The sequence below is a fragment of the Fringilla coelebs genome, assembly GCF_963513975.1.
Source record: "Fringilla coelebs genome assembly, chromosome: 24".
Taxonomy (NCBI): Eukaryota; Metazoa; Chordata; class Aves; order Passeriformes; family Fringillidae; genus Fringilla; species Fringilla coelebs.
The window spans coordinates 5,518,443-5,533,523 of record NC_140050.1 but is presented as its reverse complement, the minus strand read 5'-3'; the positions used below and the strand labels follow the sequence as shown (position 1 = coordinate 5,533,523).

Genomic DNA, 15,081 nt, shown 5'->3' with positions numbered 1-15,081 from the left:
TTTTTTTTTGGATGGTTGGGATGAGCTTATTGCAAGATTCCAGCTTCCTAGTCTAAAAAATAAAAATAAAATAAAAATAAGATAAACCCTTCCATAAAATCCATTCTCAACAATACATAAAAAAAACCGCTCACAGTATAGCACTGTATGTACAGGGACGGAGCCCCCCCGGCCCCCACTGCGGGATCCACTCGGAATGGGGGGGCTCCAGCCAGGTCTGAGCCCACCTCTGGCATCCCCCGGGACCACCAACCACCCCTGGCTTCTGCGGGATGGGCACAGGACCTCCCCAAGGTGGGACAGCCCCAGATTTAAGGCGAGGAGGGGTCAGACCCCGGGGCAGTGGGGTGACCCCTCCCTGGGGATCTGCCACCCCTGGGGTCGTGGCCAACCTCAGATTGGGGATTTGAGGTGGGGGGGGGGTTTCACTTATTAATGCAAAGGAAAAGGGATAATCCCCAAGCCCAGCCCTGCGATGTCAGGGGACAATGGGGGAGAGCCAGGAAGGTCCCACACGCGGTCGCTGGCCCCCCCCGTGGGGGCCCCTGTACCCCCAAGGCATCGGGGGGACACGGAGCAGGCTGGAGGAGGAAAATCCATGGCACACCCTCCTCCCGCCCCGGCGCCAGCCAAACGCCCTCGGAGCGATGCCCACGGCTGGGCGAGCCCGGCCTGCCGGCTCCCAGCAGTGCTCCCCGTGCCAGCCGGCCATTCCCGGCCTTCCCAGGGCCGGCCACGTGCAGTGCCAGCCCCTCCTGGTGTCCCCAGTGCCAGCCGTGCCCGGTGCTCTCCGTGCCGGTGCCCACTGGGTGCTCCCGGTGCCGGCCGTCCCTGGTGCTCTCCTCGGTGGCCACTCGCTGCTCTCCCAGTGCCATCCTCGGTGCTGCTGTGCTGGCCAGACACCTCCAGTGCTCCCCAGTGCTCCCCAGTGTCCCCAGGCCAGCTGTCCCCAGTGCTCTCCTCGGCTGCATCCAGTTTCCTTTGCTGCTCACGGAGCCGCCCCGGTGTCCCACGGGGACGCGGTGACATCCGTGGCACGAGCGGAGGGGACAGGGTGAGGCCCCGGGTGCTCAGGGGGGGCTGTGTCCGTCCATGCCCCCCGTGCCTGGGGCAGGGGGTGGCGGGTCCGGCTCCGTGACGTCCTGTGGCCGGGCTGGGAAGGAGTCCGTGCCCACGGAGCCGGTGGCACCATCGCTGTGTCCGGTGGTCCCGGTGGCTCTGCCCGCGGCGGGGACAACGAGGGCTCAGCGGGGACTCGAGCCCGGCCCGTGCGGGTCAGTCTGGCACCGTGGGGACCCGACGGGGACAACTCAACAAATAAAAATAAAAATATTTTTTCTTTTAAAAAAACCAAACAAAACCAAAACAAACAAAAAAAACCCAAAGGAAAAAAACCCCAAACGGACGAGGACTCTGTATTTGGTCTAGAAATGTAAAAAGCAACGCCCCACCGGGACAGCCGGAGCTGCAGGGCAGGGATGGAAATTCGGGACCCGTTCCCCGGGACAGCCCGGCACCGCTCCCGGCGGGACGGCCGTGCCACGGCGGGGACTTCAGGCGGCGACAGGATCCTCGCCGGCGGCACCGACCCTCCCTGGGCACCATCCAGGCGATTCGGGGCGGGCGGGATCCATCCCCGGGCCGCTCCCGCCCCGCGGAGCCGCTCCCGGCGCGTCCGTGTCGGTGCTACGAGACCAGGAGCGTCCAGACGACCGGCACCACCGCCAGCGCTGCCGGCGGCACCCTGAGGCTGCAGCAGGAGTTGTTGCTGGTGAAAATGGGCTCCGGGGACTCGTAGAGGGAATCGTCTGTGGAAAAGGAAGGAACAGAGGGAGGGTGAGCCGGTGGGATGGCTGCGATCCCGGCTGGAAGCGGAGGCGCGGTGATGCTCGGCGCGCCGGGACTGGGAGCTGGCAGCATTCCCGCGGCCGTGCGCCGGGCGCTGACCCCTCCCCAAATCCCAGCTTCCCCAAAAGTGCGGCTGCCACCCCCGGGATGTGACACAGGGACATCCAAGTGCGGCCATCAGGGTGGGAATGCCGAGGGTGCTGCCCAGGGTGCCCTTTTTGTGGGATTAGGGAATGCTGGACCCCATCCCCGCGTGCCACGGGGAGGTGACACAGCCAGGGATGGACCCACTCGGGGCAGGGTCACCCCTTGTCCACAGCCTGGGGGGGACACAAAGGACCCCATGTGGCCACTCCCCAGCTCAGCTCGCTCCAGTTTGCCACTGGGTTGTGGATTTTTATGGACCTGGAGGCAGGAAAAGCAGAGTCTGGTCCTGCCTGGGGATGCTCCAATATTCCACCCACCTGATCCCCCTGTGCCCCCAATTCCAGAGGGTGCCAGGACGAAGTTTCCAGACTCATTCCAGTCAAGGGGTGCCCCCTCAGGGACCTCCCACCATTCCCCAGACCCAGCCTCTCTCCCCCTCCCCTTCTCTTCCCCTCCGCAAGACGGAGCAAAATCCCAATATTATTAAAATACTAAAAAATAATATCAGGAGAGATTTTTTTTTTCTCCCCCTCATCCTGAATGGAACATGATGAGTTTTTACAGATGGTTCTGTTATGTTGGGTTTTATTTGAAAGCCACCAAAGGGAGGGAGGCGAGAGCCATCGGTTACCCGGTGACATTCCGCTGTCCCCAGGGAGAGCCGCTGCCATTTGCTAATTACACGTTAACAGGAGAAGAAAATTATTAATTTGTTTTTTTAAATGGCTGATTTATGCGAGTTGGAAAAGTAGCCACTGAGCAGGGATGATTATTGTAATTCATTTTTTTTTTTTCCCCTTATGTCTCTGTCTGGACAGCGCTGAGATGGCTCCAACAGAGCTGAGGGGCTCTGTCCCCATCCCTGCCACCATCAGGGTGGTACCCAAAGGCCACCACCTGCCACCAGCCCATGGGGCAGGACCTGGGGACCCCCCCAGGGACCCCCAAAACCTCTCACTTACTTGTTGGCCGAACATAAACCTTCAGCTTCAGGCAGGGCCTGTCCACCGTGTTCGGGGGGGAGGCGGCTGCAGGAGGAAAAGGGGACAAAGGGGGTGGGTTGTAGGGAAAGTGGCAAAACGAGGGTCAAGGCACTGAATAAAAATGATAAACACTGGGAGAAAGGGAATCACAGTAATTATCAGGGTGATACTTCCTCTTGGGATGAGAAAATGGGATTATTTTATATATATAAAAAGAGATTTAATTTTCTCTGTTTTTAATTAAAGCAGGGTTTTTTTTACCCTTCCCTTTTCTTTTCTGTTTTGGCACTTCACCCCATGGAGGGAAAGAAAAGGTGCTGAGCTGAGCAGGACCATGAGCACCTCAGCTCCATCCCAGCTCCCTCCCAGCTCCTCCAGGGCTGCTGCCAACCCTCCATGGGCGTGGGGTTTTTTTACCCTCCCAATTCCTTTTCCTTTTTGGCACCTGCGCCCCATGGGGGGACAGAGAAAGTGCTGAACTGAGAGGCACCACAGGTTTCCCACAGAATCCCATCCCACAGAATCCCATTCCACAGCATCCCATCCCACAGAATCCCAACACACAGAATCCCAACTCACAGTGTCCTATCCCACAGAATTCCCTCCCACAGCATCCCATCCCACAGAATTCCATCCAGCTGCATCCCAACCCACAGAATCCCATCCCAAAGAATCCAAACCCACAGAATCCCATCCCACATACTCCCATTCCATAGAATCCCATCCTACAGAATCCCATCCCACAGCATCCCATCCTACAGAATCCAAACCCACAGAATCCCATCCCACAGAATCCAAACCCACAGAATTCCATCCCACAGCATCCAAACCCACAGAATTCCATCCCACAGAATCCAAACCCACAGAATTCCATCCAGCTGCATCCCATCCCACAGAATCCAAACCCACAGACTCCTATTCCATAGAATTCCATCCTACGGAACCCCATCCCACAGCATCCCATCGCACAGAATCCAAACCCACAGAACCCCATCCCACAGCATCCCATCCCACAGCATCCCATCCTATAGAATCCAAACCCACAGAATCCCATCCCACAGAATCCAAACCCACAGACTCCTATTCCATAGAATTCCATCCTACAGAATCCCATCCCACAGCATCCCATCGCACAGACTCCAAACCCACAGAATTCCATCCAGCTGCATCCAAACCCAGAGAATTCCGTCCCACAGCATCCAAACCTACAGAATCCCATCCCACAGCATCCAAACCTACAGAATCCCATCCCACAGCATCCAAACCCACAGAATCCCATCCAGCTGCATCCCATCCCACAGAATCCCATCCCACAGCATCCAAACCCACAGAATTCCATCCAGCTTCATCCCATCCCACAGCATCCCATCCCACAGAATCCAAACCCACAGAATCCCATCCCGCAGGATCCCATCCCACCCCACCCTGCTGCATCCCAGCTCCATCCCCGGGGCCAGCCCGTGCCCTTGACCCGCTCCAGAGGCACGAGCGTGTCCCGGTGCCGGCGGGTTAATGGATTCCAATCCGTGGGCTCGAGGAGGAGGTAATTTCTTTTCTTTCATGTCTGCTAAATACGGTTCCTCAAAGAGGCATAATTTCTAATGTTCCGCATGACGGGAATTCTAACCGGGTTAGCAATGATCAGCTTCCCATTTACTCCTGTGTAATCTCTCCCTAACGACATTAAAAAATAAAAAAAAAAAAATAAAATAAAATAAAAGAGGAGGGGGGGGGGTTGTTGTGGGGGGGAAGAGCGACAGAGAGAGTTGTGGCCGCAGTTATTGCGCCGGTGACATTTTACGGGGGGAGAAGAGAGAGGGGGGGAAATGGTAATTTAATATAGATAAAAGGAACAAATTAAGTGGGCTGAAAACAGCTGCTTTAGGAAAAAGAGGAGGAATGATAAGGCGGAGGAGCGTGGCCGTGGCTCTGGAGAGGGCAGCGGGTTTGGGGTCGCGCTGCCTCGCTTGGGTTTGGGTTTTATCCCAGCACCTGCTCCCAGCACTGCTGGATTATTTTTCCAGTGGGCTCCTCTCCCTCTCCTGTCCCTGTGGATATTCTGGAAGTGGAAATTCCCTGCCAGGAGCCCTCATCCTGCAGCCAGCACCGGAGTTTCCTCCAGAGAAGGCCAGGCAGTTCAGGTTTGGGTGAGAAAGGGAGCCCAGATTCAGGAGAGCATAGGGATACATGGGACAGCACAGGAACTCCATGTGAGAACATGGGAATTCCATGGGAGAGCTCAGGTGTATATGGGAGAGCACAGGAATTACACAAGAGCACAGAAACACATAGGAGAGCATGGGAACAGATGGGAGAGCACAGGAATTACATGTAAGAGCAAAGAAATACATGTGAGAGGACGGAAATTACATGGGAGAGCACAGGAATTACACAAGAGCACAGAAATGCATAGGAGAGCATGGGAACAGATGGGAGAGCACAGGAATTACATGTGAGAGCAAAGAAATACATGTGAGAGGATGGAAATTACATGGGAGAGCACAGGAATTACATGTGAGAGCATAGAAATATATGTGAGAGGACGGAAATTACACGGGAGAGCGCAGGAATTACACAAGAGCATAGAAATACATAGGAGAGCATGGGAACAGATGGGAGAGCACAGGAATTACATGTGAGACCACGGGAATATTTTTGAGAGCACAAGAATACACAGGAGTTTATGGGAACACTGCCTGGGGCTGGGGCCACTCCCAGTGCCATTTCCACTGGGATGAGACCAGTGCCTCAGCACAGTCCTGGTCATTCTCACACCCAGAGCTGTGACAACCCCAGCAAAGATTTCCACGAGATATTTCCCCCGAGCAGTTCTGAGGGGATCCCGCAGCGTTTTGAGTCACCAACACAAACCCATCCATCAGAACCACCCCATCCCCATCCCCCAAATCCCCACTCACAGATGTAGTAATACTCGTGGCCGGGTCGGAACTCGAAGCCCAGCGAGAAGGGGGTGAAGAGCTGGAACTTCTCGGAGAACTTGAGGGGCCCGTTGGGGGAGTCGGGGCGGTTGCACTCCCAGCGCTTGAAGCCGCGCTGCCGGTGGTCGCAGGACGCGTGGCCCTCGTAGTTGACCATGTAGAGGATGTACCTCTCCATCCGCTCCGGCAGCGGCTCCTCGTAGTGAGGGCAGTAGATGTCCAGGTAGTCGTTGATGCTCACCTCCACCGTGTAGTCCCCGCGGTGGAACCTGCGGAGATGTCGGGTCAGCGGGTCACAAACTCGTTCTGGCTCGCCTGGAGATGCATCCCGGCGTGGAATGGCACAGAGGGTGGGGTTGGGAGGGATCTTAAAGCTCATCCAGAACCTGTGGGTGTTGGGTTTCTGTGCCCTGCTTGGTGTCCTGGGCTGGGACTCTATTTGGGACTGAAAATCCTCCTTGTTTTGCAGAAATGAACCAAGGGGAGCCGTTCCCAGCCGTTCCCTGTCCTGATCCAGAACTATCAGATATGAGTGGGTAAGGCAAACACAGGACCATGGAATCCCAGGATGGTTTAGGTGGGAAGGACCCTAAAGCCCATCCAGTTTCCCCTGCCATGACAGGGACACCTTCCACTGTCCCAGGTTGCTCCAAGCCCTGTCCAACCTGGCCTTGGACGCTTCCAGGGATGGGGCAGCCACAGCTGCTCTGGGCACCCTGTGCCATGGCCTCACCTCTCCGTGATCCAGAGCCTGATCCAACCCCAACAGCCCCATTAACCTCCAGATTAACCCAGATCCTCTTTGTTTCACGCCAACAAACCGGCACCTTTTGGCAGGAAACCACACAAAAACGATGATTCCCGGCGGCGCCGCAATCCCGGTGTCACTGGTGTTCTTGGCACTGACTACCCCAGAGATTAAGGGATTAGCAGCACTGGAGAACTCCGTGGCACATGCCAGCAACCCCCCTCCAGCTCCTCAGGGTGGCCCTTGTGATCCTCTCCCCAAAATTCCAGATCCCCAGCACTGCAGCTGGTGGAGCTCAAGGTGAAATTCACCGCTCCCCCCGGCAGCTTGGCTTCCCCTCCTCACTGAGTGAGGTTTTTTCATATAAATTTGAAGTTTTTTCCTATCAATTTCAGGTCTCCCTCATCAGGTAGCCCCCCAGAACCTTGGCACTGCCAGGGACAGTGGTCACCCCACAGCTCCAGGGCTTGGCCAGTGGCTGGAGGGGTCAGCACAGCCCTGGTGGGCTGGGGACCGTGACCACAACCCCCTCAACCTCCCAAAGCAGCATCTTGGGGCTCCCAAACACCCCCTGAGGCTGTGGCAGCTGCTGAGATGGCTTCAACTCATCCAGAAGCACCCCAAAAGTGCATCCCCCATCCCTGCGGCGGGATGGCGGCGGAGAGTGACCCCCAAAAGGGAAGGGGGGCAAGAAGGGGGGTGGTGTGGGGAGGGGGGGGGGGTCCTGCAGCCCCCCTCCAGCTCATTACCTGCCTCATAAGCTCTCTGATCACACAGGGAACGCGCTAATTAAGGAGCAGGGTTTCTCCCTCTCCTTCCCTCTCCTTTCCCGAGCCAGTTGTGCCAACCCTGCCCCTGGCAAGGTAACATTGGAAAATGTAAAATTAATACAAAGGGCTGGAATTTACTGGGAAACAATTTTCAAATGCACGGAGAACAATAAAAAATATTTAAAGAAAAAACCAACAAAAAAACCTTCTTCTGGCTGCCTTTTATTTAGAAAAATTATTTATTTTAATGATCGTTACTAAAGCCCAAGCAAAGGCGGGGGGGCCCCCACGTATCAGGGGAATAATAGTAACAATAATTATTACATTTTTGGGGAAAAACTCACTTTGAGGGAGTGACAAATTGCTGAATTAAAGCTGATTAAAGCTGATTAATGGCCCAGACACAGATGGGTGCGGGGGGGCCACGGGGAGGAGGTCACCCTCCTTTGGGTGAGGGGGTCTGTGGGGACCCCCAGCATGGTGCACCCCACTCTGCACGGGGTCCTGGGCACCCCCAGTGCATCCCAGTCTGATGCCATGGGATGGGGACGATCCCAGCACCAGGGATGTACCCAGGACAGCCCCCAGCCTGGCAGCCCACGTTCCACGGACACCCCAGCTCCAGAGCTCCATGCTCCCACCCTCCAGCACAGGACATGTCACCCACTGAGCCTGGCTCCATCAGGTTTGGGTTTAATCAACAACCTCCCAGCACCGTGACACCCCTGCCCCTTCACGACAGGAGCAAGAATCCATCAGAGGGAAATTGTCTGGAATTAAAATCTCAGAGCTGGTGAAGCCCCTTTGGCAGCTCCCAACCCCTGTGTCCCCACACCACGCCAGGCAGGGTGGTATCTCCATGCTGGAAACACACTGGCTTCTCAAGTTTTTACCTCTTGGATATTCACTGTGCAGGGGAAAAGCCCTTCTGGGAGGAGAGGCACCTGCAGATGGAGACCCCTGGCCCCTGCAGGGCAGACCCAACAAGGAGAGCAAATCCCACACCCAAAACCTGGTCCTGGTCCCCCAAACCACAGCCAGTGCCTCAGTTTCCCCTCAGAGCTGCAGCAGCATCCTCCCAAAATTCCCAAATTCAGGCAGCGACCCAGCACGGGAACAAAGCGGATTTGTCTCTCTACACCCTGCGAGACCAGCCAGTGTCCCAAGGGTTAAATAATTCAGATTTTTCTTTCCTGAACAGCTTGAAAAGAGATATGATTGCGCCCACTGGAATACGGGGAGGGGGGGGGATATTATGGATGGAAAAGAGCTATTTAAGCTGAGGAACGGTGTTGGCACATAAACAAATGGGTATAAACCGGCCATGAATAAATTGAGGCTGGAAATTAGGAGGTTTGGAACCACTGGGGGCCGGTCAGGGCTCACAGGGGCAGAGGGGCGAGGGGGGGACTGGGGCAGGGGGCCAGGTATGGGGTCCCCCCCCGCTCCAAGGGCACCCGTCCTTGCGGGGCCAGGCACTGAGAGATTTAAAATCTCCCTTCCGCTTTCATCTCCCGAAATCTCCTTCATTCAAATAGTCACAGCGTGATCAGGAGTAATAAGCCTATTACAGAGCAAAATAAAACACAGCAGCTCCCCCCCACCCTGCCCCCCCAAACCAGCCCCCCCCAGCCCTCCTGCCCTCTTTGGGGCTATTAAACACAACCTGATGGAAATTCAGCTGCAGAGCAGCCAATGTCAACCCCCTCTCCCCCAGCCCTGCAAGGTGTCCCCCCCCCTCCTCAGGAAATGGGGACAAAGTGGCTCTCAGAGCCAGGGGGGTGGCAGGGAAGGGCCCTGGGGTGCAGGCGCCCACCAGCCCCTTCCACAGCTCCTTTCTGCATTAATGCCGTGGCTCGGCTGGCTCCTGGCGCGGCCGTGGCCGGCAATGGACTTCACGCCGGGAACGTTTAAGCCGGTTTTCCATCTGCTTCTCCTTCCCCCTGGGCAGGCGGGATCGCTGCCGAGCCCGAGCCTGGCGCCATCCCTCGGGATGACAATGGCAGCACTGGGCAGGAGCTGGACAGGGCCAGCGGGGGGAATCTGGGCCATGTGCTGGTCCCAGTGTCCTGGAGGCTGATCCCTATTCCCCGTTCAAGAGGCAGAAGTCACCTACAGAGACGGGAGGGGACGGAGCCGGAGCTGGATGCACCTGGACACCTGTGTCCAGCCAGTTTTGGTCCAGTGGGTTTGGCCACCCCAGACCCCATCCCACCACCTCACCAGCGCCAAGGTGGATTTTAACCATGTTTCCAAATATTTCCCATGGTGGAGAGCGAGCGTCCCCAGCACCGGCACCTCCCAAACTCCCTCCAGGCGGTGCCGGAGGATCCCAGCATCCCACCATGGCGCTGGCAGGGATGAGATGACATTCCAGGGACGCCCCGCCCTGTCCCCATCGATCCCAGCCCCTGGGAGGGTGGCAGTGAGGAGTCCCAGTGCCCAGAGGCTCTGGCGTTGTCCCCGGTGCCACGGCGGGACAGAGCGGGGACGGCGGCGGGTGGCTCACGGAGCGCCGGTAATGCGGTCCGGAGGGACCCCGCCGTACACACGGCACCTAAATTATTTAATTTCTCCAAACTGCTGCACCTTTATAAATCATTAAAAGCTCCTTTTGATCTGTGTTAATGAGGTTTCCTGAGTGCGGGGCTGGGAAATGCTTCGGCGCCAGAAAGCGACGCCGCTGATTAAAAAAATAAAGAGGGGGTGAGTGGGAGAGTGGGGGGCACGGGCAGGGGCTGGGGGGCACGGGGAGGTGGGCACGGGGCGGGGGGCACAGGGGGTCCCCAGGGCCCAGCCAGACAGTGGAGGGGCTTTAGGGATGCCCGTCATGTTCATGTTTTTTCCCTTCCCTTTCTCTTTCAGTTTCCCTTTCCTTTTCAGTTTTCCTTCTCTTTTCTCTCTCCCTTTCCCTTTCCTTTCACTCTTTCCCGGAGCTTTCCAGCTGGGGAATCCCGGGAACAAGCTGCTCCCTGGGAAATGCTGGTGCCAACCAAACCACAGGCAGGGCTGGGGCTCTTGGTCCTCCTGGTGCTCTGGGAAACAATTCCCTCTTTGGGGAGCGGTGGGATGGGATGAAACCCCCCGGGGCTGTCACCGGGAGCCGCGGCGAGCGGGAGGGTCCAGTCCCAGCAGTGCCACCATCGGTGACCCCGTCGGTGACCCCGTGGGAGCGCCGCGGCGCCGGCCCTGACAGCTTTAATGCCGATATTTATCTGCGCTCCAAACCTCCGAGCCCGGCTCCATATTCAGGAGCTCAATCACCGGGATCGGGAGGGACGGTGACGGCTCCCGCCGATGGCAGCTGGGTTGGGGCTTAACCTCGGCTGCCAGCCCCGGAGCTGCTCCTGTCGGTGACAGGGGTGGGGACAGGGGTGGGACAGGGGTGGGGACGGGGATGTGAATGGGGATAGACACAAGGGCAGGGACGAGGATAGGGATGGAAATAAGAATGTGGATAGAGACAGGGATGGGGACAGAGATAAGCAGAGGGATGGGGACAGGCATGGGGACAGAGACAGGGATGGGGACAGGGTTGGCAGGAGGGATAGGCAGGGACAGTGATGGAGATGGGGATTGAGATAAAAGCTGGTATAGGGACAGGGATGAGGATAGGACTGGGGATGGGAATGGGGACAGTGATGGGAATGGCAATGGAGACAGGGATGGGCTGGGGATGGAATGGGGATAGAGACAGGGACAGTGGCAGGGATGGAGATGGGCACAGGGATGGGGATGAGGACTGGGGCAGGCATTGTGGGTAATGAAAACAAATTCCATGCAGACCCCAGGGGCACTTCCCCAGCCCTGGCATCCCTGGAGCTGGTCAGGGACCAGCACTGCCCCAGCTGGAGCAGGGGAGCAGCACCCCCAGCCCGGCTCAGCGCGGCGCTGCCGGAGCTCACACCTCCATTGACGGATATTTCCCTTTCCCTCCTTTTAAGGTAAATGACAGAAAATCCCAGGACAGCCATCAGCCTCCGAGGTAACCTCGTCCCGCCTCGGCCGCGTTCCCACAGGATTCAGCGGCTCCTGTTACCTGGGGCAACGGCGGGGAAATGACGGCTGGCATCTAAATTGCCATCATTATGCTCCAGAGCCAACACTCCCCATTTACACTTTATTGTCATCTTTTGCTTTAGGGAGATGCTGAGATATTACAGGATGGGGTGACAGAGCGGGATGAGCTGGGATGCACGAGGAGAGAGGCGCGGAGATAAATGGGGACCCCCGGAGCTGTTATTTCAGCCTGATTGCGGATCCAGAAGCGGAGCTGAGCCCGATCCCGCAGGCTGTGGGGAGGATTTAGCACACAGAAGAAAATAAAATTTGTTTAAATGCAAGCGCCAGCCTGGCGGGGCCCGGGCACGTGGTACCTGGGAGAGGATTCCCACCAAAGCGGCGCCGAAAACGCCGCGGAAGCAGCTCAGCCTCCCCCGGCTGCAGGGATACTCATGGAAAAAGGGAACTGATCCTCACCAGCAGCTGCTACTGGGCTGGGGCTGGGACCACATTGTGGGGATGGCACCCCACTATGGGGCTGGTACCTCAATATTGAACAGGTATCCCGCTGTGGGGCTGGCACCCCATTACATCTCCTGCACCTCACTGCACCACTGCGCTCCGTTCTAGGGCTGGGCACCCCATTGCAGGGCCACTCCAAGGATGCTCCTGGGCATCCCAAAGCAAAACCTGCTCTTGGTTCTCCAAACTCCATTCTCCCTCCCCATCGCACTTTTTGCCAAGCTGCACAAAGGAAATGCAAAGCCAAACTTGGGATGTCACCCCCCTATCCCCACAGGGTGAGACAGGGCCAGAGGGGCTGCTGGAGACAGCGGTGGGAGGAACAGGGCCTTTCAAGTGTTTGCAGTGAAAAAAGAGAGAAAAAAGCAAAGAGTTCAAAAACTGAGCAACTTTTTCAAGGAAGAGCCAGGGCAGCTTGACGCTCAGCCCCACAGCGCAGTGCATGGGATCGGGATTGGGAGATTCCTTCCCACATAGCACCTCCCTGAGTGGGACCCCGGAGCTCACAGTGCCTGGGATAAACCCAACCAGAGCCACGACCCCATGGAGCTGAGAGTTCCACATGACCCAGCACGACACGGACACGCTGGGTGGATGGACCCTGCCATGATGCCAAGCATGGATCCGACCAGTTTTTTCCCTCAGACTCATGACATCACCCTCTTGTCCAGAAAAAACACAGGTGTCAGCTAGAAATCATAGTTTTGGCACACAAATATTCCATTTTCCACATGCCACAGCCTATCCAGGGGGATGAACCCACTCCCCAGGCAGGTGGAGCCTCTTTTCGGGGAGCCCTACCCTTGCCCCACAACCAAAGCTCCCTGGAAGCGCTCCAGCTGCTGCAATTCCCACCACTCACCCCTCATTAGCATGGATGCTCGTTAGCCCAGCGCTGAGACTAATCAATACTGCCATTAACCGACTCCCTGGAATTAATGCGCTTGAACCTGGCAGGCCGCAGGATATTGGTCATTTTTCCACTTAACCTGGCAGGAGGAGTTTTTCCCTTTGCTGGTGGCAGTGGATGACGGAGGGAAGCTGGGACAGTTCATCCCTTCAGCTCCTGGCTGCTGGTTCACCACCAGCTTTGGGCTCACCACCACTTTTTGGTCATCCCAAGGTTGTTGGATGCTCCCAAACCTCAGCAGAAGGGCAGCCCCATCCCAAGCCATGGAGTTGGAAACCCTAGAGAGGGTCCTGGGGTCTCCATCTCAGCATAGGGACACCCAGATCGTGACCCTCTGGTGCCACCCCATTCCTGCAGCTGCTCCATCCCTTCTGCCCCAGGTTCCTGGCCCTGGAGCCCCGGGCAGGCACAGCCAAGCTGCTCTCCAGGGCACCCCAGAGCCACCCTCCCCTGCTGCTCCCGCCGCCTCGCAGCGCCTCTGGCTAAACAGAGATCAGAAATGTTAGATCTTTCTTAACATCTCCTGCCAGCACTGTCAGTGGCCCTCTCCAGAGTACCAGGGCCCTCTGTTATGTAAACACAGCACATTCTCTGTCAAAGATTAAAAAAAAAAAAGCCTCATTTGCACATAAAAGCAGCCTCTGCACTAGTTACGGGCACTGTGGCATGTAAGGAAGACTGTAGGTTAAATTCAATAATAAAGTGGGGCGGCGCAGAGGTCCTGCTCCAACTCCTGCTCCTGCAGGAGCCCCAGCTGCTCCAGCCCAACCTGCAGCCACCGAGTGGTGCTGGTCACGAGCGCCTGGGATGGGGACTGAGGAGGCACCCTGGGGACTGAGGAGGCACCCTGAGCCCCGGGCTGGGCTGTGGGGGAGTGACCCCCAGGCCCCTCAGACCACCCTGAGACCCCACCCTGGTGCTCCTCTGTGCCCCCTTCATGCTCATGGCACCCCATACTCCACCAACCCCATCTCCTCCCCTTGGCACCCCATCCAGAGCAGAGCCTGCTGCCCCACATCCCTCCCCACACAATTTTGGGAGCTGGCACCACCCTCACACCCCAGCACAGCTCTGCCACGACCACAGAGCAGCTCCCGGCTACCGAGGCACCAGGAGCCACACAGATCATGAACGTGACACCGTGGATGTGACACTCCTTGCTGCCAGCCCCGGTGGGATGGCACCGGGGGGGATCTCTGGCCACAGCTGGGAGTGCCAGCAGCCCAGCTGGCTCCGGGGATGGCGGCAGCCAGCCGGGCCTGGGGCCGGTTCCACGCAAATCGAATCAGAGCAGAAACTCGACTGTCGGAGAGACGAGGGCTGGGAAGTGTCACGGTAATTGCGTTAGTGCCAGCAGCGCCACGGCTGCTCCGGGAGCCAGGGGCACGGCAAGGTGGGCACGGTGGGATGGGCACGGTGGGATGGGCACAGAGCAATGGACACACAAGGGTGGCCACAACAGGATGGCCGTGACAGGATGGGCACGGCAGTGTCAGCACAAGGGCTCACCGGACACCCAGATCTGTCAGGCCCAGGGGGAGGAGTGAGGGTCCAAGAGGGATCAGCGCAGAGCCAGGTGGCACGAGGGTCACAGCGGTGCTTGACAGCGAAGGTGACAGGGGCACCGGGCTTCAGAGAGAGGTGATTCCTCCCCACATCACTGCGTGTCACCATCCAGCACGCGTGTCCCCACGGCCATCGGCCTGGCACATGTCACCCCACAGACACCAACCTGGCACTCGTGTCCCCGTGCACGCCCAGCCCTGTGCACACCAGCCCCGCTCACGTCCCCGCCGCACGTCTCTGGCAGCCGGGCGCCGGGCACGTGCCAGCCGTGCACGGGATCACGCGTGCTCATCCGTGCTCCGGTGGCTCACGCTGAGCGCCCTAATTACCGCGTCTGGCCAGGCGGGCGGGCGCTGATAACGGGCACGGGACGGAGCCGCTGGGGGTTATCTGCCGGTGACAGCCGGGCCCCCCGCCGCCCGCGCCGGCTCCGCGCCGCAGCCCGCTGGGACAGCCGGATCAAGGCGCCCTTTGGGGGTCTCCAGCGGGGGATGGGGTAAACAGCCCCCCAGGGGTGACCTCATTAGCAGAGCTGAGCCCCAACATCGTTGGGGCTGGGCCTGGCATGCTGCAGGCAGAGCCTGAGGATGTGGGGTCACTGGCGGCACGGTGTCGGTGCCAGCCTCTTGTGTCATCTGCTGTCACC

The 15,081-nt window shown here is 57.9% G+C and overlaps 1 protein-coding gene across 2 annotated transcripts in view; it reads right to left on the bottom strand.

Moving 5' to 3' along the window:
• Positions 1–1,208: 1,208 nt before the first annotated feature.
• Positions 1,209–15,081, bottom strand: part of LOC311162573 (ephrin-A2) — a gene marked incomplete at its 5' end in the record, with an annotated part of 61,753 nt that continues 47,880 nt past the window's right edge. For both annotated transcript variants that reach the window (XM_084220976.1, XM_084220975.1), the window contains 3 exons: positions 1,209–1,808; positions 2,958–3,023; positions 5,897–6,186. In XM_084220976.1, coding sequence (XP_084077102.1) covers positions 1,687–1,808; positions 2,958–3,023; positions 5,897–6,186 — 478 coding nt within the window. In that variant the 3' untranslated portion in view covers positions 1,209–1,686. The remainder of the gene's footprint in view (positions 1,809–2,957; positions 3,024–5,896; positions 6,187–15,081) is intronic.